This window comes from Megascapheus bottae, chromosome 16 (genome assembly GCF_031878675.1).
Source record: "Megascapheus bottae isolate mThoBot1 chromosome 16, mThoBot2.hap1, whole genome shotgun sequence".
Lineage (NCBI taxonomy): Eukaryota > Metazoa > Chordata > Mammalia > Rodentia > Geomyidae > Megascapheus > Megascapheus bottae.
The window spans coordinates 40,971,316-40,995,464 of record NC_143524.1 but is presented as its reverse complement, the minus strand read 5'-3'; the positions used below and the strand labels follow the sequence as shown (position 1 = coordinate 40,995,464).

The 24,149-nt window shown below is 47.9% G+C and overlaps 1 protein-coding gene across 1 annotated transcript in view; it reads left to right on the top strand.

The window, feature by feature from the left end:
- Dnhd1 (dynein heavy chain domain 1) overlaps positions 1 to 24,149 on the top strand; it is a 57,516-nt gene that overhangs the window by 29,393 nt on the left and 3,974 nt on the right. Inside the window, exons 18-38 of the mRNA XM_090348267.1 lie at positions 94 to 188; positions 765 to 972; positions 4,951 to 5,076; positions 5,390 to 5,487; positions 5,602 to 8,554; positions 8,791 to 8,968; positions 9,133 to 9,325; positions 9,520 to 9,808; positions 11,297 to 12,938; positions 13,121 to 13,329; positions 13,523 to 13,727; positions 13,803 to 13,905; positions 15,890 to 16,039; positions 16,276 to 16,458; positions 16,582 to 17,013; positions 17,171 to 17,673; positions 21,277 to 21,536; positions 21,775 to 21,927; positions 22,147 to 22,325; positions 22,457 to 23,422; positions 23,861 to 24,041. Coding sequence (XP_090204393.1) covers positions 94 to 188; positions 765 to 972; positions 4,951 to 5,076; positions 5,390 to 5,487; positions 5,602 to 8,554; positions 8,791 to 8,968; positions 9,133 to 9,325; positions 9,520 to 9,808; positions 11,297 to 12,938; positions 13,121 to 13,329; positions 13,523 to 13,727; positions 13,803 to 13,905; positions 15,890 to 16,039; positions 16,276 to 16,458; positions 16,582 to 17,013; positions 17,171 to 17,673; positions 21,277 to 21,536; positions 21,775 to 21,927; positions 22,147 to 22,325; positions 22,457 to 23,422; positions 23,861 to 24,041 — 9,306 coding nt within the window. The remainder of the gene's footprint in view (positions 1 to 93; positions 189 to 764; positions 973 to 4,950; positions 5,077 to 5,389; positions 5,488 to 5,601; positions 8,555 to 8,790; positions 8,969 to 9,132; positions 9,326 to 9,519; positions 9,809 to 11,296; positions 12,939 to 13,120; positions 13,330 to 13,522; positions 13,728 to 13,802; positions 13,906 to 15,889; positions 16,040 to 16,275; positions 16,459 to 16,581; positions 17,014 to 17,170; positions 17,674 to 21,276; positions 21,537 to 21,774; positions 21,928 to 22,146; positions 22,326 to 22,456; positions 23,423 to 23,860; positions 24,042 to 24,149) is intronic.

Below are 24,149 nucleotides of genomic sequence, written 5' to 3'. Positions count from 1 at the left end.
GGTTCTTGGTTTAAGGCAGCAATGAACTCTGGGATATAGCATAAACATTGTCACATTCAGAGTATTGCTATGACTTATCTCTTCTACCTCCAGCCTTAGGGCTAGGCAATCTCCACAATATGGAACTCCTGACACTGGGCCAGCTGCTCGCATGTTCATTGCTAGAATTTGCAGATCGAATTAACCAGGTAGGGTCCACAAGAAGGGAAGGAAGGAGGTGATCCAAGCTAGTAATAAAGTCCACCAAGGCCCTTTGAGACATGGCAGATGTTGACAGGTGGATTAGATGGATGAGTGAGAAGTTGAGATTGCTGACCTGCCTAGAGGTTAGGAAGAATCCCACCTCCGCCCCCAAGTATCCAGATGAGAATCAGATGGTCTCTCTAAGTTCTAGACTGTACATTAACTAAATGTAACCTCTACCCCCAGTGAGTCAGGGAGGAAGAGGGTAGAAGCCTCAAAGTGGTGGACACATAGAGTAGCAAATGTTTCTCAATGTTTAACCTCCCTAAGGAGCTAGGGTTGACTGAGGCACTATCTGCCAGTGGGTGCCCTGTGAGAGCCTGCTTAGCAATAGTGGTCCTGGGCCTGATAATGGCTGTCACTGAAGCCCGATGGTCCCATCTTCTTCCATCTGTGAGACTTCCACTACTCTGAGTCATGGCCCTTGAGCTCTGCCTCAGACCCAGTACTCAAGTCCTAGCTCCAAGGCTGTCCTCTAAGCCATCAAGCCAGCTCTGATTCCTGAAACATGGCTGTTGTAGATCTGGCAGCTTGAAAAGGAACAAATGCACGCCCAAGGGATCCTCCAGCAGCTGCAGCAGTACTGGGAGGCACGCCAGCTGCGTCTGCTCAACTTCATTCTGAATGTGCCCTATGAGCCCCCGGAGTCAGGGCATCCCAAGAAGCAGGCACTCCGAAGACCGCAGTGGGAGGTGGTACGCAAGGACAGCAGCACCTTCATCCTATCAGGTGAGATTCGGCCCTTGTGACCCAGTGAATGCATCTAGCTGGGTACCACTTTCGCCTACCAACCCTTGTCAGATCTGATTCCTTTAGCCAGAGCTCCATCCAATATTTCTGTGAGGGAGCCCTCCCCACCCCATACCCCACCATTTCTCTCTCCTACCCAACTCCTGCCTCTTTCAGCAAAGGTTTATCCTTGCTGGCATGCTCAGAAATTCCTCAGGGGAAATTTTTCTTCTCCTTTCAATGCTCTGTCCTCTGGATTTTATCCTGCTGTCTGATTTTTATGCCTGACTTATTTATTCCTTTTCTTTTATTCCTTCCCTTATTAAACTTGCCTGCTCCCTCTGTGCCAAAGACAAGACACCCTGAGATTTAGATAGAACCCATCACTTAGAAGCTCTCAGGCTAGTCAGGCACAGACAGTAACACAGATGCGTGAATGATGGAAGCACCTTGCTGAGAACAGTAGAATCTCAGAGAAGAGACCAGCTCAAAGGACCAAGGAGAATCAGGGGCTGGGAGTATGGTAGAGTGCTTGCCTAGCATCCATGATGCTCTGGGTTCTTTTCTTTGTGTGTATTTGGGGGAGGCTACTAAGATTTAACACTAAGTGTTGTACCACTTGAGTCACCCCACCATATTGATAATTAGTAGTTTTCATACTTCGGCATTTGTTAATGGGTATGTAAATAATGGGTAGGTATATGGGTGAATATATTTTATAATAAGAGAAGAGAGCATTCACAAAAGAGTTTTGAGTTTTTTTAAGCCACTGTCTCCTCTGGGACTGGGGAGAAATAGGAGGGAATCTCTTCAGCTTCAAATAATCAGAAATTAAGCTGCAAGAATCAAGTTTAGTAAAAATAGAAGTTTTAAGTACAAAAGCATAAAAATATTTTCTCTTGCTGGGTACGGTGGCTCATGCTTGTAATCCTAGCTACTCAGGAGGCCAAGATCTGAGGATCACGGTTCAAAGCCAGCCTGGGCATTAAAGTCCATGGGATTCTTATCTCCCATTAACCACCAGAAAATAGGAAGTGGTGCTGTGGCTTACAGGGGAGGGCAGTAGCCTTGAGCTGAAGAGCTCAGGGATACCACCTAGGTCCAGAGTTCATGACCCACCACCACCACCACCACAACAACAACAAAAATAAAAATTTCTCTTATAGTCCCACACAGCACTGGTGCAAAATTAGAAAGAAAATACTCTATTTTATAAGACTGTAAGTCTAAGATCATTAGACCACCTATAGAAGAATAATTGTGCATGCTTCTAGAAATGTAAACACTGGGTGGACTGAACAAAATTCTGTGAAACTGGAGACTGCATTTCTGCTTCTCTCACAGGTTTGCAGCCCAAAGAGTCCTGGGAGAGGAAATGGGACATATGCTGTCTTATAAGTCATGTTAAGAATTAACTCAAAAACACATAAACAATGGAGAAGAGTTTTCTGTGAGAAAGTGACATGCTCAGATTTTAGTTTAATATGGAGAATAAGCTGAAGGAAGGCAAAGAATGAAGATAGAAAGTACAGATAAGAAAAGATTGTAACCCAATTGAAAACCAATAGTGGCCTAGACTAGAATGATGCAAAGAAAAGTGGCTGGACTAAAGTTCTACATAAGGCCAACTTGGCAAGATTAATTAGTCCAGCTTTGACATGGATGACAGTTATGTGACCTCTCTACTCAAACCTGGATGGCATGGCTGGTCATCACCACTCAAACTCTTTTTTTTTTTCTTCCTGTCAGTCGTGGGACTTAAACTCTGGGCCTGGGTACTGTCCCTGAGCTCTTCATCTCCCTTGAGCCACAGTGCCATTTTTGGTTTTCTGGTAGTTCATTGGAGATAAGAGTCTCATGAACTTTAGTGCCAGGGCTGGCTTTGAACTGTGATCCTCAGATCTCAGTCTCCTGAGTAGCTAGGATTACAGGCATGAACCACCGCACCCAGCTTCAAACCCTTTATCCATCACTTCTCCATGTCTGCTGTTTGGCTAGGAATATCTTCTCCAGCTATGTTTATCACACTGACAAGCAACATCTAAACTCCTTGTTCATAACTCTTTTATTAGGGAGCCCTGTGTTTTGGTGTTGACTAACACACAGTAAGACTGGATTTCACCATTAATGCTTAGTACCGAAGACTCAAAAAGACATCCTCTTTCATTTTTCACAGGAGTACATTTTACACTGGTGTTTTTGCCCATCTTTGACTCTGATTCTCCCGCTTCACAGATCTGCTCCTATATTGGTCTCCACTGCTGTTCTACATTATCCATAGGTCATTTGGCTACTAGAACTTAAGAGTCATAGTGCAGTGTACAGGCTCTGGATTGTCTTGCTTTGATAGATCCCTGAGTTCAGACACGAGGCTGGATAGACTGAGTTCTCCCAGTCTTAAGCTCACAGATTTTCCCCATTTTTGCTCCACGTTTTTCCTTCCATTTATAGGCTTCCATTTGCGCCAAACATTTCATGTGGCGGGTATTTTCCACTGGTATCTTCTCTCCTTTCTCTACACCATGCTTCCTTTTTTCTAGATATGTTGGTCAAGGACCAAATTTTATGGTGTCCACACACCAAAAAGATAACAACATCACTCACCTCAAATGAGCCCAAGATGATGTAAAGTATATTGCAAGGTTAGGGATCCTTAATTCTCTCTTCAGATTCTTAACAAAATGAGAACAAAAACAAATTTGAAAAGGAAAGTCAGACTATGTGTTTATTTTTATATGGTATAGCCTGCTGATAGCTTTTATCCTAATTGAGATTTATCACAACTTCTTTTTTTTTTTTTTTTTTTGCCAGTCCTGGGCTTGAGCTCAGGGCCTGAGCACTGTCCTTGGACTTTCTCAAGGCTAGAGGTCTACCACTTGAGTCTCAGCACCACTTCCGGCTTTTTTCTATGTATGTGGTACCGAGAAATTGAACCTGGGTCTTCATGCATGCTAGGCAAGCACTTTAACCACTAGGCCAAACTCCCGGCCCCAGAGATTTATCACAACTTCTACATAGCCTTCCTCAAAACCTGCTGTCAAGTAGTTGTATGGATTATGGTCTGCTTCATATCCCTTAGAATACAAGAGATGGGCCTTTTTGCATCTTCACATAAGGAGGGCATGTAAATATTTACCATGTAGAAGGATAGATAGAAATGCTAAAAATTCAAATACTTTTTTGAGTAGAGCAGAAAGTCTTTTTCTCTGGAAAGTAATGCTGAGCATTTTCTCTCCAACAGGCGGTACTGGGAGAACTGCCGTCTCGATTCTCCAACATTTCCCCTCTACTTACTTTTTCTAATTCCCAGCACTAGAATGATGAGATGTCTCTTTAAGCAACACTAGAAATCCAAGTGATAATATCCTAAGAGAAAATTTTGCTCTTTGCTTTTCCTCCAACTTTTCTTTCATCTCCAAATGGGTTTTTTTCTTGCTGTAGAAACATGTAGGGATTTGAAGCCATTAAAACCCTCTTCCCAGTATGAAGGCTCTAGGCCTTCCAAGGAATTTTGTGGAATTACACGGCTACCTGATAGCATCTAACCAGGGAAATCAGCTAGTCTGGAGTCTTCCCACAGTACCTAGAGAAAAAGAAGTTTATTCTCCTGTTTAAGAACCCAGTACTCCACTGGATTTATTATGTTGGCCGATGAAGTCCTTGAAGATAAAAGGAGTGTTGAGGTCCCTGTAATTACCTCCCCTAGAAGGTCACGCTGGTCTACTTTTTTAGGGGGAGGGGGAAGGCTTGAGGCTTGAACTCAGGGCCTGGACACTGCCCCTGAGCTGCTTTTGCTGAAGGCTAGCACTCTACCACTTTAGCCACAGCTCCACTTCCAGATTGAAGCATCAAACCCAGGGCTTTGTGCATGCTAGGCAGGCACTCTACCACCATGCCACATTCCCAGCCTCAGAGCTATTCTGAAATAATATCAACTCAACTAAGCTGTGACCAGCCACTCAACTTTTTCTTCCTCAGACTACAACAATCTACAAGACTCAATCCAGGAAAGTCTTCAGACATTGTTCAAGATGCTGGCTATCCACAAGTCAGGACAGTTACACAAAACAGCTTTGGAGTGGGTGACCATCATGCATAGCCTGAGTGAGTGCAAGCTTCCCACTGGGTTGTTGGGTGGAACGTGAGCCAGGAAGGCTCTAAGGGATGGGAAGGAGAGAGAGAAGTTGCATGGAAAATCTGACAGAGAGAGTGAGGCCCTCCTTCCGGGATATTTCTTTGAATAAGGTGAGCAGATCTTTATTTACAAGGAAAGTATTACTTCCCCTAATAAGGTCCCCGGGGTCTTCAGAGCCGAGTATTTTGGTTGGGCCACTGGGACAGACCCAAGAACTCAGGCTCCCTTGCGAAAGCACGAACCCCCGTGTATCATCTAGTTTTCTTCTGGCTGCTCACACAGGTGCCCTGCTGGAGGTATGGGTGACTTTCCAGCAGAAGTGGATTTTCCTGAATAAAGTTCTCCACGAGATGAAGATCCAATTTCCCAATGCTGACCTGGTAGGGAAAGAGAGTCTTGGCTACACAAGGGCTCCCACAGCCACAGGGCTCAGTGCAGGAGATCGCCGCCACTTCACGTTAGTCCTCACCTTCACCCTCTTCTTCGCCCCCCAGCATGCCCGTTTCAAGACCATGGACGATCAGTATCGGACCCTGATGCACATCTCCATAGTTGACCCCACAGTGCTGTCACTCATAATACCCAGTGCCAAGAGGAGCCCTTACTACCAGGGTCAGCACTTACAGCAAATGCTGCAATCCGGGTCGGTGGAGCTGGAAAGCATCATCATGGCCCTGGAGAGTGTGCTCTATGAGGTATGTGCTCACTTCCCCCGTCTCTTCTTCCTCAGTAACAGTGAGCTGGTGGCCCTCCTGGCCACCCCTCTAGAGCCTTACGAGGCCCAGCCATGGGTACAGCGCTGCTTTCCTCACGTGCACTCAGTAAGCTTCCTTTCCAAAGCAAAGGATGAGAAAAATATTCAGCGCCTGCACCAGGACCTGGACCAGGACCTGGATCTGGACCAAGACTCAGACCAGGACCAAGACCAAGTTCAGCAGCCAGCCTCAAGTAAACAGACTCAACTGGAGATGTTTGCTGTGCTAGGGGCAGATGGCGAGGAGGTGAAGCTGCTGGAGTCCCTACCTCTGCATCCAGATATCCCCAAGTGGCTAGCCACTCTGGAGAAGTATCTGCGCTCAGCTCTGGTGTCCCTGCTACAGGACTGTGTCGCTGCTCGCCTTGCTTTGAGCCCATCCCTGGAGTGTAAGAAACTGCCTCAGCAAAGTCAGTTGCCCCTGCAGCAAAATGTCCATAATTGGTTAGATTTAGCCCAGGCTTTCCCATGGCAGTGTATAGTGGTGGCAGAGGAGATAGTGTGGCGGGCTGAGATGGAGGAGGCTCTGCTTGAACCAGGGCCTCTAAATGTGACTCCCATGCATATGCACAAAGTGGAAGTCCTGGTACAATTTCTGCGAACCAGGAGAAGCTCCCAGCGTAGAAAGTCCTACTTGCCCTCTGTCCGCCAGGTCAGCCTGCTCAGTGCTTTGCTGGTCGTGGCAATAAGTCACCGGGATATAGCCCAGCTGTTGGAGAAGCACCAGGTTAACGACCTGAAGGACTTCCACTGGGCTCGTCAACTCAAGTATCACCTGGGCCCTCCTCACTTGATCCCTGAAAGTCCTCTGCAGAATCTTAAGACAGTTTTGTCAACCGAGTCCTCTCTGTCACCGGCTGCATGCTGGGTAGATGTGTTGGGCCGGTCTGTCCTATACAATTATGAGTACATGGGTCCCAGATTGGGGCCTCTACCTGGCCTACTGCCTGAGCGCCCAATGCTGAGTCTAATACTGGCCCTGGAGCAAGTAGCCTGTGGGACCCTGCTGGGTTCTGATGATATAGGCAAGACAGAAATTATAAACAGCCTGGCCCGGGCCCTGGGCCGCCAACTGGTAATGATGTTCTGCTTGCCTCAGATACACGCCAGGTGTCTGAGCAGCTACCTGAACGGCGCCCTGCAGTGTGGTGCCTGGTTGTTTTTGGAGGCAGTTCATCACCTGCCTCCTGGCTTGCTCTCTGCCCTAGGCCAGCGCCTGGCTGAACTGCACAACTTCTATGGCCCACTGTGCCAAGAGGCTTCCCAAAGCATCAGCACCAAAAACCCCATGGAGCCCCAGTGCCTTGGTAGTAGCTTATTTGAGAAGCATCGTGTGTCCATGCGCCTTGGCTATGGCTGTTTTCTGACCATGCGTGCCTTGAGCCCTGCTTTGCCTGCCAACTTGCACCTGCTGCTGCGCCCTGTGGCACTGGCACTGCCTGACCTGCAGCGGGTAGCAGAGTTGGCCCTGCTGGGTGCAGGGGTGCGAGATGCTTCCCGCCTGGCTGCTCGCCTGTCCAAATTCTTTTCCCTAGAGTGGGAGCTGGCACCTGGGCCCCTGCCCTGCCGCTTGCCACTGCTCAAACAGATACTCGATGACATGGTCCAGGTGCTAAATGAGCCCAAGGAGGACTCGCGGTCCCAACAGCTCCGTAAACTAGTTTCCTTGGAGGAAGCTGCCCTCCTGCGTGCCCTGCTGCGCTCGCCGCTGTTCAGCACCCTTGATGAGCTCCACCTGCAAAACCTCCAAAAGCTGCTGTGTGGGGTCTTCCCGAACGCTAGCTATGTGCTGGAAGAGCCTGTGGCCCCCAGGTTGACCAAGCCATTAGTGATGGAGGAACTGCGGCAGGTAAGCCTGCTTCCTAACCTTGAAATTTTGGGGTCCCTGGAGCAGCTCAGCCAGGCCCTGAGCCGCTCCTCGGGCATTCTGCTACTGGGTCCTGCAGGCAGTGGCAAGACTACTTGCTGGAGCAGCTTATTTAAGATCCAGAACCGGCTGGCAGCCATGGAAAACACATGCACCCACAGCTACCAACCTGTGAAAATTACTCACCTCTACCCTAGTGGGCTCAACTCCCAGGAGTTCCTAGGATGGCTAGAAGGCCCCTGTTGGAACCATGGCATTTTCCCCAGGCTGCTTCATTCAACCCCTCAGTGTAGCAGTAAGGGATCAAAAGAAGAGACGAAAGAACTGATGGGAATCCAGCACTGGATCGTCTGTGACGGGGCCTCGAGTTCTGCGTGGCTGGACTCTATCACTTGCCTCTTGAGTAATCCCCCCCAGCTCAGCCTCCCCAATGGTCAGCAAATAGCACGACCACCAGGTACCTTCTTGTTGTTGGAGGTGGCAGATGCCACAGGTATGTCCCCTACAGTGATAGGCCGGTGTGCTCTAGTCTGGTGTAGTGGGGAACAGACCTGGCAGTCTATGCTTAGTGCAATGATGACAACCCTGCCCCGTGACTACCGCCTGCAGCGCCAGACAATCACTGAGCTCAACCACATGGCTGAATTTCTGGTGCCTGCTACATTCCGATTTCTTGCTCGCAAAGGGGCCACATCTCTGCTGCAGATTCATGGGCAGCAGACCCTCTGCCCAGGTGTAGCAGAAGTTACCAGCCTGGCCCGCATCTTCCGTGGACTACTTGACTCTCACCTGCATCTCTATGAAGAAGATAACCTACATAGCTCAGGTAGAAAAATGGAAAGGATGGCTTTTTAAAACAAGACAAGGGTTCTTGAGGGGAGCGGGGCGTGCCTGCAGCCAGAAACATATGTTCTGTAGTGGAACTGGAAGTGAAGAGAAGTAATATGGTCAACCTCTCCTCTTCTCTCCATATTCCGTGTGTGTGTGTGCGTGTGTGCGTGTGTGCGTGTGTGTGTGTGTGTGTGTGCTGGGACTCCCATCTGGTCTTGGTGATCTGCGCAGACGACCTCAGTGGTAGAGATCCTATGGCCCAAAGCTTCCTGTCTTCAAAAAGCAGCTCTCTGAACCAATGCCAGGTTGAAAGCAACGAGACGTCCAATAAGCACAGGGAACATCTGCTGGCTGTCAGCAGCTTTCTTTTTGCCCTGATCTGGGGCTTTGGATCCCACCTTCCTTCCAGGTAATAACAGTCATAGGATATGGATGGTGCAGAGGGCTGGGGTTGTCTTGCTCACCGGGGTTCAAACTCAAGTTAATGTTACTGTGAGGTTGGGGTATCATATATGTATGTTACTGACAGTTCTATAATATCTGCTTGGCTGTTGTGTGTGTCTATCTGAGCAGGCTCTGGCCCTTCTTTGACACCTTCATGAGGAGTTCAATTAGTTGCCTCACCAACTATCCTGAGCCACCACCCTCAGCATCAGTGTTTGATCTTCATGTAAACACTGAAGATGGGACACTGGTCCCCTTCACTGGCCACTACCTGAGCAGCCGTGTCAAGGGAAATCTGGGGTCCTTCCACTCTTCTGCCCAGGTATGAGGACAGTGGAGAAGTAGCTAAGGTTTGGATTTAAGGGAGTAAACCCATGTTCATTCTTTGACCCAAGAATACATGGCGTGTGTTCTCTGAGTATCACTTTAGGACAAGTCCGTTAGAACTATATTTTTATCTAGATGCCTGTCCTATCCTGGAATTGCCTCAGTAAAAGCTCTATTCCTGTCCCCCAGACAGAGCAGCTCTTATATGTGGTAGACCTCCTTCTGTCCAAGGGGCAGCCAGTGCTGCTGGCTGGAGAGGCAGCCACAGGGAAGTCAGCCTTTGTGGAGGTCCTCGTGGAGCCAAATCACCCATATATATCCAACTCCATCCATCCCGCCTTCAATTCTACCCATCTCCGCCAACTCCTGAGCAGAGGAGTCCAAGGCCAATCACAAGCCACCCCCTGCCCTGAGCATCAGCAAGATGCTAAAGACTCCCTCCTTTTCGTGTTGGAGGATCTGCACCTGGCCACTTCGGGTGAGGAGCTGGGTGGAGGGATGGAAGGAACTACTGCATCTTATGAGACTGCAAACTCCACAGCAATATTTATTGACCGACAAAATATATGCATACAACTCAGAACTACAGTGTTCCTTCTCTAGTGTCATCTCATTCTTATTCTGGGAGCAGTCCCATCCGTGCACACTCATGGTCTCATCTGTTATTGCTTGGTTGTTTTTTGTTCTGTTCTGTTTTGTTTTGTTTTTGCCAGTCTTGAACTCTGGATCTGGGTGCCGTCCCTGAGCTCTTCCGCTCAAGGCTAGTGCTCTAGACTTGAGCCACAGTGTCATTTCCAGTTTCCTGGTAGTTAACTGGAAATAAGAGTCTCATGGAGTTTCATGCCCAGTATGGCTTTGAACTGTGATTCTCAGATCTCAGCCTCCTGAGTGGCTAGGATTACAGGCATGAGCCACCGGTGCCCAGCATTACTCCATTTTTTACTGATAAATCTCTTTTCTCTATCCCACATTTAATTTTGAAACACAGACATATTTACTCAACTATTTACTGCACATGTCTACAAAGGCCATAATTTGATTTTTTTTAAAAAAAATGGACAAAGCTCTTAGCAACCTAATCAAGAAATAAAAAGGAACTGCTAAATTCCCCCTCAAAAGGAAGAGATTTTAGTAAATATATTAAAAAGCATAGAAGACTGTAGAAATTTTTATGTTAATAAATCCAATAATTTGGATGAAAAGGACATCTGCCTTGCAAGACGCAATTTGTCAACTCCTGAGTTAAGAAAAAAAAAAATAGAACAGAAGCCAGGCACCAGTGGCTCATACCTATAATCCTAGCTACTCAGGAGACTGAGATCTGAGGATCATGATTCAAAGCTAGAATAGGCAGGAAACCCCATGAGACACTCATCTCCAATAAACTACTTAGAAAAAGCCTAAAATGGTGCTGTGGTTTAAGTGGTAGAGTGCTAGCCTTGAGCACAAAGAAATTCAGGGATAGTCCCCAGGTCCAAAGTTCAAGCCCCAGGACCACAAAAAAAAATTAGCTTCATATCTATTAAAATTTTGAATTACTCATAATAACTGTTCCTGGTTATGGGTGGATTTCACAGTTCAAATTATATCCACCATTTACCCCAGTATTTGTATGATAGTGGAAATGCAGTGTGCATCTGGTGTTTTCTGACAGAAATAATTGCTCATTCCCCTAACGGTGATCTGATCCACTTTCTATCTCAGCTTCCAAATCATACTGCAGTATTCGCTTTCTTTTGGCTAACAAATAATTGATCACAGAGGTAGGATTTAGCAAAAGAAGAGACAAGAAACTGGTCTATGTTAGGGAATGTGTGGAGGGAGAATGACTCGATCAGATGTCACTAAATCCCAACACATCAGCACAGGATTCTTTTAGCACTGGCAGGAGGAGGCAGGACTAGAAGAAAAGGGGACATCTTCATGTGGACTGGAGCGCACCCTCACTGTTCTTCATGTCCCCCAGACCCAGAGAAGAGCTGCCTTCCAGTGCTAGAGACTCTGCGCCAGGCCATGGACGGCACTGTGTATGCCCACAACTCCTTAGAATTGCAGACGCTGCAGCCCTTAGTCAACTTCCTTGCCACTATTACAGTGCCAGGGTGCTCTGAGCGCCCGCTCTGCCCGCGCCTCTTTCGGCTCTTCACAGTGCTGGCCCTGAGCAATGTGACACTGGCCACCATGTTGAGCAGACACGCTCCAAACATCCAAGCCTGGCTTGAGCGCTTCCCCTCTGTGGAGCGGGAAGGGACTCTGGCAAGAGCCCTGGTTCGGGCTTCCATAGAGGCCTGGGAGGCTGTGAGCAATCACTTCAAGCCTTCGCCTCTCCACCCACACTACCGCTTCTCCTTGCACTCTGTCAGCCAGCTTCTGGGAAGCCTGCAGCTACTGCCAACCAGAATGAGCTCAGGAGGCCTTGTAGACTCTTACAGCCACCAGGAACACCTGCGCAGGGTATCAGGCCTTCGCGGCACTCGCCTGGCTGCTATGACGGTCACACGCAACATGGTGCGCCTTTGGTTGCATGAGGCCCATAGAACTTTTTGTGACCGGCTGGACAGCCATAGGGAACGTGACCACTGTTCCAAGATGCTCCTAAAAATAGCCCAAGAGGTCTTCTGCTGCGGGATGAAGCCCCAGCACCTGGGAAGTGACCATGCGGAGGAAAAAGAAGCGGAGGAGGAAGAGGGGGAGGAGGAGGAAGAGGACGAGGAGGAGGAAGAGGAAAGGGTTCCTGAAGTAGAATCTGAAGGGGAATTAGCCCAGTGGGAGGATTTAAACAACAGTGAAACAGATGAAGAAGAGGACCCTTACAGCCTTCAGGCCACCACCAGCTCACGCTCCACTGAGCAAAGCCACAGACTGTCCAAAAACTCAATAAGCAAGGAAAGTCCTGAAAGTAAATATCACAAGACAAAGCAAGATGAAGGCACAAGGGCTTCAATCCATAAGCAGTTGAAGAAACAGAAGATATGGTGGAAGAAGATAAACCAGAAAGACGTGGTCTCTCCTTTGTTGCTTCCCGTGCTGCTACTCCGTCCCCGGGAAAATCCTTCAGACCTGGTCTTTAGTCAGAAACTGATACTGGGAGCCAACTATGAAAGCCCCAACTCATACCTGGAACGGGAGTGGGAGAATCTGGAGGAACAGCTGGCTACCACGGCTGCTACGCTGGGTCTGAACCCCCACCTTGCCCGCTGCCACTCCTTAACCCAGCACGTGGCTCGTCTGGTCCGTGTGCTGGCCAAACCCCACCAGCATGGCTTACTGCTCTCAAGAGTTCTGGGTACCGGACGCCATACAGCCATCACTCTGGCCACTAGAATCTGTCAGGCCCACCTCTTCTGTCTGCCATTTGAGTCAGAGGAGGCCATTCTCCAGTGTCTGCGAGATGCCAGCTGGCAAGCTGGAGTGTCAAACCAGCCAGTGGCACTGGTGGTACCCAAGAGTGTGAATATTACCACCCTTTATCGCCTGATGGCCCTGGCAACCTCGGGCACTTTTCCTGACCAGTACACAGAGGCAGATTTGGATTACATTGAAGATCGAGTCCCCAGGGAACTCCTTGGTCTCAAATATAACATTAAGAAGGAAGTGGTGTTGCACAGGTAAGGTCCAGAATCCCATACCTGAGTCTCCTCTGCCATTACTCTGTCTTGGTCCAAAAGATCCAAAGTTATCTGAGAACTCAGAGGATGAGGGCTAAAGGGGTTTGGGTTGGAAGTGGAAAGCTGGATAGGCAAACATTGTCAATAGGAAGACAGCAGCTGAGCTCTTTGCCTGCCTACAGGTTCTTCCAGCAAGTGTGTTGCCACCTGCACATGTTTTTCCTGATTGAAGATGGCCAGGCCCCAATGCAGCTACCCTCCCCTCTTCTTCTGCGGCTCCTTCAACTGGCCTCTGCCAGCATTGACCGCTATGAACCCTGGGACCATGCTTCCCTGGTCAAGGTTGCCCAGTACTACCTGGAGAGTGCTAAGAGCCCACCCCTTGATGACAGTGAGCCATTTTCACTTGTTCTTACCAAGTTCTAATAAGAGTTATTATTAGACCAGACTCTCCCCCCCCTTCTCTTCTCTCATTGCATTCCCTTGACATTTTCTGTCCCCCTTCATGAGCTAGGAAAGGGACTCTTTTCTCTCCCATTCACCTACAAGTACACAAAGCCACACTAAAGCCATGCTCATTGCAGAATCCTTGAAGTGTCCAGATCTCCAAGCCTCAATCCCCAGTATAGCCAAAGCCATGGCTCTCATCCATCTTTCGGCTTCCTACTACCATGCACACCTGTGCCCTTCACTGCCACTTGTTACTCCCAGGACCTTCCTAGACTTCCTGGACACCTTCATGCTACAGCAGCAACAAATGACCCTGAAGATGAAGGCTAGAGCCTACCGGTAAGTTATCCCATTCCCTACAGTGCTCCTCCTCCTGTAACCTAGAGACAATTCACTACATCAATGTCTTTCCAGGCTTCATAATGCTGTGGAGAACCTGAGAACACTAGTTGACCAGCATAGTGTCCAGACCAGCCGGGTCTTGAACTTGGAACAGGAGCTAAAATGCTTCCACCGGGTAAGAGGGAGAATATTGTGGGACCTATACAGTTGTGTCAACGCAGAAAGCACAAAGGGAAATTTGAGAGGCACCAACCAGAGCGAGCCTTGTTCTTACTTCTCTTGAGTCTCCCTTTCCCCATGGGAACTCTAATTCTTGCTGCCTCTTCCCTTAGATCTCAGGCTCAAAAGCATCCCATGAGACAACTGAGACCAGACTGTATCTTGCCTCTGGTTGCCCCTAGAACATAGACTATAAGCAATATGGCATACTCTCAAGATTTCTGGATTCTAGTGAGGCGTGTGGAAGAGAATTACAGTTTTACTATAACCTCTATGCTTACTTCTTCCTTTGAAACCACTATCCCTGCTAATTGGTTCACCTTTGGTTGCCATCTTGCTTCCCTTCCTCCTATACCATGGTGTCCTCATGAAATATACAATGCACAGAAAAGAAATGAGATTAGAAATGGTGTTAGGTGGAATATCACTCTTACTCCAAAGAAGCAAGGGGATTTAAATAGTATACGAGATATAAGTGTTCTCAATTTCCTTAACTTGTATTTCTCTCTCACTCCCTTCTCCCAACATCTGCTGTCCCACTTTTCCTTTAGAGCTCCAATACAGTTCTCAGGAATATGAGCGGTTTTATTTGTTTGTTTTGTGGGTCATTGGGCTTGAACTTGGGACCTGGGCTCTGTCCCTGAGCTCCTTTGCTCAAGGCTAGCATTCTTACCACTTAGAGCCATGGCACCGCTTACGGTTTTCTACTGGTTAATTGCAGATAAGAATCTAATGGACTTGAGTGCCTGGGCTGGCTTCACACTGTAATCCTCAGATCTCAGCCTCCTCGGAGTAGCTAGGATTCTACAGGTGTGAGCCACCAGCACCCAGCTCTTCTACATTTTTGTTGTTGTTTTGGGTTTTGGCAAGTCCTAGAGTTTGAACTCAGGACATGAGCACTGTCCTTGGGGATTTCTCAAGGCTAGCACTCTGCCACTTGAGCCACAGTACCACTTCCGGCTTTTTCTGTGTATATGATACCAAGGAATCAAACCCCGGGATTCATGCATGCTAAGCAGGCACTTTATCACTAGGCCACACTCCCTGCCCCTTCTAGATGTTTTATCTGTAAGAGCTCATGTAGCCAGGCACCGCTGGCTCATGCCTGGAATACTAGCTACTCAGGTACTCAGGAGGCTAAGATCTGAGGACCATGGTTCAAAGTCAGGAATAAGAGGAGAACCAGAGAAACTAGTTAGTAAACCAGCATAGTTAAGGGGTGTTATCTTGGGTGTGAGTGATAGGTGTTGGAGGTGGCGTGAGAGCCATATAAGAGATATAATTGAAAAAAAAAAAAGGTCTCAAAGACAAGCTAGGAAGTGGGTCTAAGCATAGCAACCAGCTTGGTTTCTTCCTTGAGAAATGTGACTGTGCTTTGCAAGTTTTCTGGGGAAAAGAGCTCAAAGAGAATAGGAAGATTACAGGAACATTAAGCATGCATAAACAATGTTCTTTGGGGGGGGGGTGTGGATAGAGTCTTAAGAGGCCTGCCAGGCATCCAAGTGGAGATTTCAACGAAGCAGATGGTAATGGGTAGGAATATGGCTACAAAGAAAGATTTGAACAGTTTTTTCACATGTTAGTATAATATACTATGTTTACAATATATCGGTAAAGGAAATGTCTGAGAAAGAACAGCCAGAGAAGTTGGAAAGAGCTGAAGGCGAAGAAAGGAGCTTCATTCCAAAGGGAGGGGGGAAGTCTTCTGAGATGATGTCTGCCCAAAAGTCTAAGTAAAATAAGGAGCAGGGCATAATAGTTGCCCAGTCCTGTTTGGTGAAGCACCCATTTCTCTGGGGCTGTGCTATTGGATGTCTAACTCACAGACCACTGACAGACAGACACAGACCCTCCTATCAAGCACATGGTATCCCCCCCATGCCCCGCCCCCGGGAATGTTCCAGGCTGTGGTGGTACAGGGCCTGTTTCTCTGTTCACAGACTGTGGGAATGTTGCAGCATCAGCTTGACCAGAGCAAGCTCCAGTACCGGCGGCAGCTAGCAGAGTGTCGGCATCAGGAAAACCTCATTGACAACCTAATCAAGCAGCGGGATGCCTTGCAGGCTCATTATGATGCCTTCCTGGAACAGGTAGGCTCTTCCTGCCACCTGCCCTGCCCTGCCCCTCTCTGGAGAGAGGACAGCCCCTCCTAGGATGCACAGAGGAAAGAGGAGGTGACTCTTGTTGAAGACTCAGGTAATGAGATGGTGTGGGGTGGTCTCCTTGTGAGGACTCCTTGGGACATAATGAGTCTTCCAAGAAATACCTTGAAGAAAGAGAAGAAATGCTTAGGTTTGCTCTGCAGCATGCTCCTCTCCTTGTTTAGATGGGCAAAGCATTTCTGGGTCCCCTGAGCCAGCTGCAGGTGTCTGACTTTGAGGAGATCCGGAGCTATCGAGCGCCACCAGAACCCGTAGTCCGAGTGACAAATGCACTGTGTGACTTGTTCCACCGGGAAACTGGCTGGACCAGCGCCAAGCAGCTCTTGTGCACCGACGATTTTTATCAGGTAAGGATGAGGAGGGCGAGGAGAGAGGCAAGAAGGGGAGGCCTGGAAAGGTGAGGTTAGACCTGTTGGGTCAAGGTCTAGAGCATTCAGGTCTTCTCTTTCTGTACAACCTATGTTCTGCAGGAGCTGGTGTTCTTCCCCAAGGAGAAGCTGACAGACTCCGAGCTGATGAAGTTAAAGCAAACTCTGAGTGCTCCAGGCATGAGTGATGCAGAGCTTCGGGTAGTAAGCATTCCCACAGCAAACCTGGCAATCTGGCTGTGGGCCGTTTTGCACTATGGCATGGCACAGCGCCGGGGGCTACCCACAAGCCTGCTGCTGCAGCAGGTGGAGGCAACACTAGTTCGAGAGGAGGCTCGTTTAGGCCACTACCAGTTTCTAGCCCAAGAGTTGCTGGATCTTACTTTGGACCTGGCTAAGAAGCTGGAGGAAGCCCAAGACTCTTACAACCGTATGCTGGAGAGCCTCAATCAAGCACACTACGGCCAGTATCACGAATGGCCCATAAAGTCTGCACTGCTCACCCCCATGCACACCTGGACTATGCACCTCCAGGTAATCAGCCCCTCCCAAATGTCATATTCTCAGTTCCTTCTGCCCCTTAGGACCCCAAGTTTTCCTCCAAGATCCTACCTTGTCCCTCTCCACACATACACCCTCTGCTGGCTTCCCTCACTGACCTTCATGCCCTCTGCTCTTTCCGACACACCAGAAACTCAGGGAACTCTGCATGACTATGTTCGGAGATGCCCTCCTGTGCTCAGCTGCTATCATCTACCTGGGTCCCTTCCCACCACCCAGGCGCCGGGAGATGCTAGAAAAGTGGCTGGCTCTGTGCAGGGGCTTTCAGGAGGCCCTGGGCCCAGATGATGTAGCACAGGCACTGAAACAGAAATCTGTCATCATGCCACCAAAGGTGCCTCTGCTGCCCACACGCTGTCCCTTCAGGATCCTCTCTCTGCTGAGCTGTGAGGCTGAACAGTTCAAGTGGGACCGAGACCAGAAGCCCCAGGCTAGGTCCGCCCGCTTGATAGGCCTGCTGCTTAGAAGCCGAACTCACTACTACAGCTGCCGTTGGCCCCTGCTGCTTGACTCCAGCAAACAGGCACTCACGTGGCTGGACCCACTGCCGATGAAAGAGAATATATGCTTAAGCTCAGAATCCACCAGTACCTTTGGTAAGCCAGGGGTAACGTTACCAGAGGCGTCTGAGTTGTCCAATGCTTTGAGCCTCGTGTGCTCTTCTCTGTCATGATGAAGACGCTAAGTTTGTGTGGCTAGCATCGCCCAAATTTTACCAGCCTATAGTCTATTAACAAACTCCATCACCTTTACTTTGTTAGTGATTTTGACACATTATCATGGTCCCAGACTGGTTACCCAGGCCATTGATCTTCTATTTTGTTGTTCTACTTGGTATTATTGGAAACTTGCTCATAATTCAGAACTTTGCTGCTCAAATGTATCCAGTGTTTGAACTTCTTTTTTATTGTTATTGGAAAATTGATGTACAGCGGGGTTACATAAATCAGGTAATGAACACATTTCTTTTGGGACAATGTCACCTCTTCCCTCACTCCCAATTTTTCCCTCCCATTCTCACCCATGAGTTGTGTAGTTCATTTTCAACACAACATCTGGTGAATATCACTGCTGCATCTGCTTACCCTTTGTTCCTCTGTTGTCTCTGCCCCCCTTTACCCTCTCAAAGACAGATAAACAAAAAAAGACAAAAAGAAATGAAAACAAAAACAAAGAAAAAGTCTCTTGTTTTCATTTCCTAGTTTGTTTCGATAAATACTATTTTATACGATCAGAAGCACATAGGCATTGTGCCTTTGAGTTCCTCTCCTAAGAATATCTTCCTTTAAGGGGTATCAATGTGTGAGAAGTAATGCACCTATTATCTGGCAAATGTAACTCTAACCCCTCTATACATTACCTCAAAAATAAAAAATAAAATGAAAAAAAGGAATATTTTCTTTTGGTCTCACTGTATGTGAATGTCTAGAGTTCTATGTAATTTATCATGTCCCAGTGTATGTTATATCTAGCTTCTGCTTATGAGAGAAAACATGAGCTGCATGTTTCTCTAATTTTGGCTTACCTCACTAACATGATTGGTTCTAGGTCCATCCATTTCCCTGCAAATGACATAATACTTGTTTTAATGGCTGTGTAAAATTTATTTGTGTATAGGACATTTTTTAATCCATTCACCTATTGTAGGGCATCTGGGCTGGTTCCATACCTTGGCTATTGTGAATAGTGTAGCAATGAAAGTGAATGTGCAAAGTGTCTTTTCAGTGTCCTGACTTATGGTGGTTCTGGGTTAGATACCTGGGAGTGGTATGGCCGGCTCATAGGGAAGGTCTTTGTTTAGTGTTTTAAGGAACCTCCAAACTGCTGTCCAGAGTGGTTGCACTAGTTTACATTCCCATCAATGGTGTAATAGGGTTCCTTCTCCCTCACATCTCCATCAACTTTTGGTGACTGAATTCACGATGTTGGCTAATCAACCTCAGGTAAGATGAAATCTTAAAGTTGCTTTGATTTGCATTTCCTTTATGGCCAGGGATGTTGAGCATTTCCTCATGTTTCTTTGCTATTCTTACCTCTTCATCTGAGAAGTCTCTCCTTTGCCAGTGTTTGAAATTCTAAGGGAATAATTTTATTGGCTTTCTTCGGACCTATCAGGCAAGCATGTTGGAAGGCACATTTCCTAGAAGGAAGACGGAGTGTTTTCCTGAAAGAAGGGGTTGTAAGAATGTAGAGATGAGGGAAAAAAATGTACTATGACTTTGGAAAAGGGCCTTTGGTGATAGTAATGAAGTTCATGACTTTGAAATAGGATCATCTTACCTATGTGTATGGATTCAAAACCCTCTGGTTGGCATCTTAGAAAAGGCAGAAGAGATGGTAAATACATAGAAGAGAAGTCCATCTCAAGGGAGGGACAGATTCGCTGTGTACAGCCACTAGCCAAGGAATACAGACCTAGAACTATCAAAAAATCAAAGGCAAGAAAAGATGGTCCCTTAGAAGGCTTTGGGACAGCATGTCAGACTTGTGGGCTCCACAAGAGGTGACAAGAGAATAAAGTATGTGGAAATTTGTTACAGAAGCCCTAGAAATGAATCCACACATCATAATTATATGATATCTGCCATATAGATATCCGGTACATAGATAGCCATTGACCACCGATGTCTCTTTGTCCAGAAAGTAAAAGCTCTTCCAGTAGTCTGAGTAGCCACATGTGATAGACAGATTTTGATCTCCACAACCTTTGCCTTTTTTCTCCTTTACCTTTTTTTCTCCCTGATTCCTTTTCCAAGTGCTGAGGATTGAACCCATAGCCTCGTACTTGCTAGGCAAATGCTCTTCTTCTGGTGTTGACATCATTTATAAGATATGAAAGACCTTGTAGATATAATTAAGATTATTAATCAATTGCTCTTAAAATAGAGGTCTTATCCTGGATTAAATTTGTGGGTCCTGTAATCAAATGAGCTCTTCTAAGCAGAAAGGAGGAAGAAAAATATTTGAAATACAAGAACAAGTCAATAAAATGTTCCTGGGTTTAAAACAGAAAAGCTATAGGGCAAGTATAAGAAGGAAATCAAAACTTACTGTCCAAAATCAGTAAGAGCCAGATACACTGGTATGCACCTGTCATCCCAGCAATTCAGGAGGCTGGAACCTGACGATTCCTTGAGCCACAGTGATTGAAGACAGTATGAGCAACATAGTGAGATAAACATTTCAAAATCAAAGCAAAACATTACAAAAACAAAACAGTAAATCTAAAAATGGATCTTAAGCCTGGAATGAGACTACTATGCCTAGAAGTCACCTTGATTTTACTCTAGTAGAATATTGTTCCGATATTCCAGCTCTGCTATGCTGGACTTGTAACACTACAGAACTGTGAAATTATAAATGATATTGCTAAGTTTGAAAGTGATTTATTTGCAATAAAAGGGGATATACTAATCCGTGAACCTGGCAGCCTCTATTTATAAAAGAACCTAGAAAAAAATCCCTGGAAAAAAATCCTATCTAGCTGTAGTAGAGGAGGCAATGAGTCAACTGTGAATGGTTGTTATGATCATTGCTTAGAGAAACACCTGTGCCCACCACATCACAATGCCTTGCCTGATGGCCAAGCCTTTCACTTATGTCACCTCCCTCCCCGCCCCCATACTAAGATCCATAGTAATGAGAGCTCTTTTAGTTGTTACTAGCTTAGGTAAAAGGAGAAAGAGATAATGACTTCTTTTTTTTTTTGCCAGTCCTGGGCTTGAACTCAGGGCCTGAGCACTGTCCTTGGGCTTTCTTAAGGCTAGCACTCTACCATTTGAGCCACAATACCACTTCCAGCTTTTTCTATGTATGTGGTACCAAGAAATCAAACCCAGGTCTTCCTGCGTGCTAGGTAAGCACTCTACCACTAGACCAAACTCCCAACCCCCCCACTTTGACTCTTCTAATCAACCAACAGAAGGGGCAGAAATATGGCCAATTTTAGTGATGACTAACCTCCTCCCTAGAATTCTGGAGTCTGAGCACTTGCTATGTGCCCTTCTATGTACCACTGCAGTTCAGCCTATGAGGTCCTCACTAATGCCAAGTCAATTTGGAAGATAAAGAAATGAAGTCTTAGAGCATAAGAAGCTATTCTAAGAGATCTTCTTGAAGATCTATCCTCTTTGAAATGGAATCTTTGGATGAAGGGCGCCCGCTACAATTGCAGGTTCCTCCACTCCTCTCCGTCTTGTCTGTCCTAGAGAATACCTTCCTGAGAGATCTAACTAGAGATGAAGAAGATACAGAAGATGACGAAAGTGAAGAGGAAGATGAGGCTGAGGAGCAGACAGAATCAAAGGAAGAAGAAAGTGAAACCCAGGAGCAGCAGGAACAAGAGGAGACAGTGGAAGAGGAACAGGAGACTGCAACCCAGAGTCAGGAGTGGAAAGTCACTTTTGTGGCTGAGCCTCTGCCTCCCGTCTGTCTTTATGTCCTCTCAGGTGCTGACCCAGAGTTGGGTCTTCAGCTCCGGGAGGCTGCTGCCAATGGTGAGAACCTGCCCTCCTCACCTATCATGCCCTCCCTTTTAGTCTTCCCCCAATCCTGTGACCACACAGACCCCTCTCCCCGTCAACGCCTGTCAGGTAGCACTTAACTCCTGTCCTTCCTCCCCCTATGTGGAAGGGTAAGGGAACGAACCGGATCAGAGCCAGATCTTGTGCAAGGGGTTGGATGGCATGGGTATTGGCATTGTGGGTAGGTAGTTGTCCTTGCTTCCTCTCACAGGCCAGCCTGTGCTCCTAACCAGCATGGAGCTGGGCCTGGAGTGCTGGGAACTCCAATGGCTGCTGCAACGAGACCAGCTGAGACCACCCGAGGTGCAGCCTGGCTTCTGTCTCTATCTGAGTACTACCCTCCCACTTAATGCCTTGGAAAACGGTAAGACTGGGAGCAGGGTAAGTTGCTAGTGCAGCAACTTTGTGGACATCCTAGGCTCCTAGGACCTGCCCACAGATGGCTTCACCTAGCCCAGAGCCAGCTCAGAACTGTTGTGGAGAACCATACTTCCTGTCCTTCCCATTCCCCACCCCCCATCCACCCCATGCCATATCTCTGCCAAGAAGAAAGGATTAAGCATCTTTTCCATGGCCCTCTAAGTGCTAGGTTGTGAGCTGCTGAAGGGGATGAATGTGCTGGATTTAGGCATAAACATGGATGTACTAGAAGAGCAGATGCTGCATGAAATTTTGTGCAGAGAGGCTCCCGAGCTTAAGAAACGCTGGCAGGACCTACAGACCACACACCTGGATACCTGCGAAGCTGTTAAAGTTGATGAGGTGCTTGAGGGGCCCGGTCCGTGGGATAGGATGAGCTTTGGAAGGACCCAAGTATTGAGGCGGAGATGAGCTGGGAGATGTTTGGGGACCGTGAGCAAGGACCAGATCCATCCCATAAATTATGTGTGCAGGAGCGGTTGTTGACAGCACTACTGTACCGGAGTACAGTGCAACAGAAACCTTCCAAGTTTCTGCGGGACATGGTGAGAGTCCAGGCAAAGATATGTCAGCTGCAGGCCCAGGTTGAGGAGTTAGAAGAACAGAAGACGAGGGAGATTGTGCTGTGGGTCCCCTACCAGCAAGTGGTCTGGCACGGGATGGCCATCATAGAGGCTCTCAGCTCCCTACAGAACCTACTGCCCCTTTTCCATATGAGCCCAGAGAACTGGCTGGCAGCTACCAAGCGGGCTTTAAACAGCATGCAACCATACGACAGCCGGCACGGAGAGGACTTGGCCAGTCACCTGCTGAAGCTGAAAAGACAACTGACTCGTTGCCTACTGCGAAGCACCACGGCGATACTAGGACTGACCCATGTACCCTTGGTGGGTGCCTTAGGTGCCCTGGCTCTGCTGAGTGTGAGAAACCAGGCACCAAAGCTAGAGAGGCTGGCTCTGTGGCCAGGACTGACGAGCTCTTTCATCAGAAATCCCAGCAAGTCAGCGTCCAGTGGGGGTCGGCCGGCATGGCTGGCGCTGAGTGCCTGGCAGGAATGTGCAGTATTGGAGCGGTTAGCCCCCTTTACCGGGCTGCGTGCATCCTTGGCAGAACACCCTAAAGTCTGGCAGGATTACCTGTCACTGTCATCCACAGTGCTGGGTCCTGCACCTGGGCTAAGATCGGAGCCACTTAGCCTCTTTCAGAAGCTGATTCTGTGGAGGGTCCTGCGACCCCAGTGCCTGGCAGCTGCCTTGGCGGACCTCACCACCAGCCTTCTGGGCCAGCCCCTGGATGAGAACCTGAGTGAGCCCATCATACCCTTTGAGCACAGCCAGCCTACCCAGCCCATACTCATCTTGCTTCCACCACCCAGTCACCCCACAGCCTTGGGGCATCCTTTGACTTTCATCCAGAAGCTAGCAGCCATCCACACACAGGTATGAACCTAGCCTCCCAGCAACAGACTAAGCAGGCTCTTGGGGGCTGGGTGCCAAGTTTGGCCTGGGGGAAGTGAAACCCCCTCTCAAGCATTCTACTGGCTCTTTCTGAATTATTAAAGCACATTTTGGATTACTGTGGCTTTTTAAAAGATTATTTTGAACTGGGCTCGGTGGCTCATGCCTGTAATCCTAGCTACTCAGGAGGCTGAGATCTGAGGATCATGGTTCAAAGTCAGCCTGGACACTAAAGACCATGAGACTCTTATTTCCAATGAACCACTAGAAAAGCCGGAAGTGGCACTGTGGTTCAAGGGGTAGGAAGTAGCCTTGAGCTGAAGAGCTCAGGGACAGTGCCCAGGCCCAGAGTTCAAGTGCCACAATTCACCCAGTATCACTATGAGTCACTATGCCATCTTTCTTTCTTTTTGTCTCCAGAAGCAAGTGCAGGTGATCGCCCTTGGCTCTGATGCCTGGGATCCAGTCTCTGTGGTCATCAGCAGTCTGTGCCAGGCTATGGTCATGGGGTACTGGTTGGTGCTGGATAACTGTCATCTGATGCCCCATTGGCCAAGAGATCTGCTGCAGCCCTTGCTGAACTTATTGGATGGTGCCACTGGTGGGTCTACTATCTAGAGGTGGCTTCCAGAATGAGGGTTTCTACAGGTGGGCCTCAGCCTGAACACTCGGGCTTCAGGACCAACCTATCAGCCCTGAGCCCAGTCCC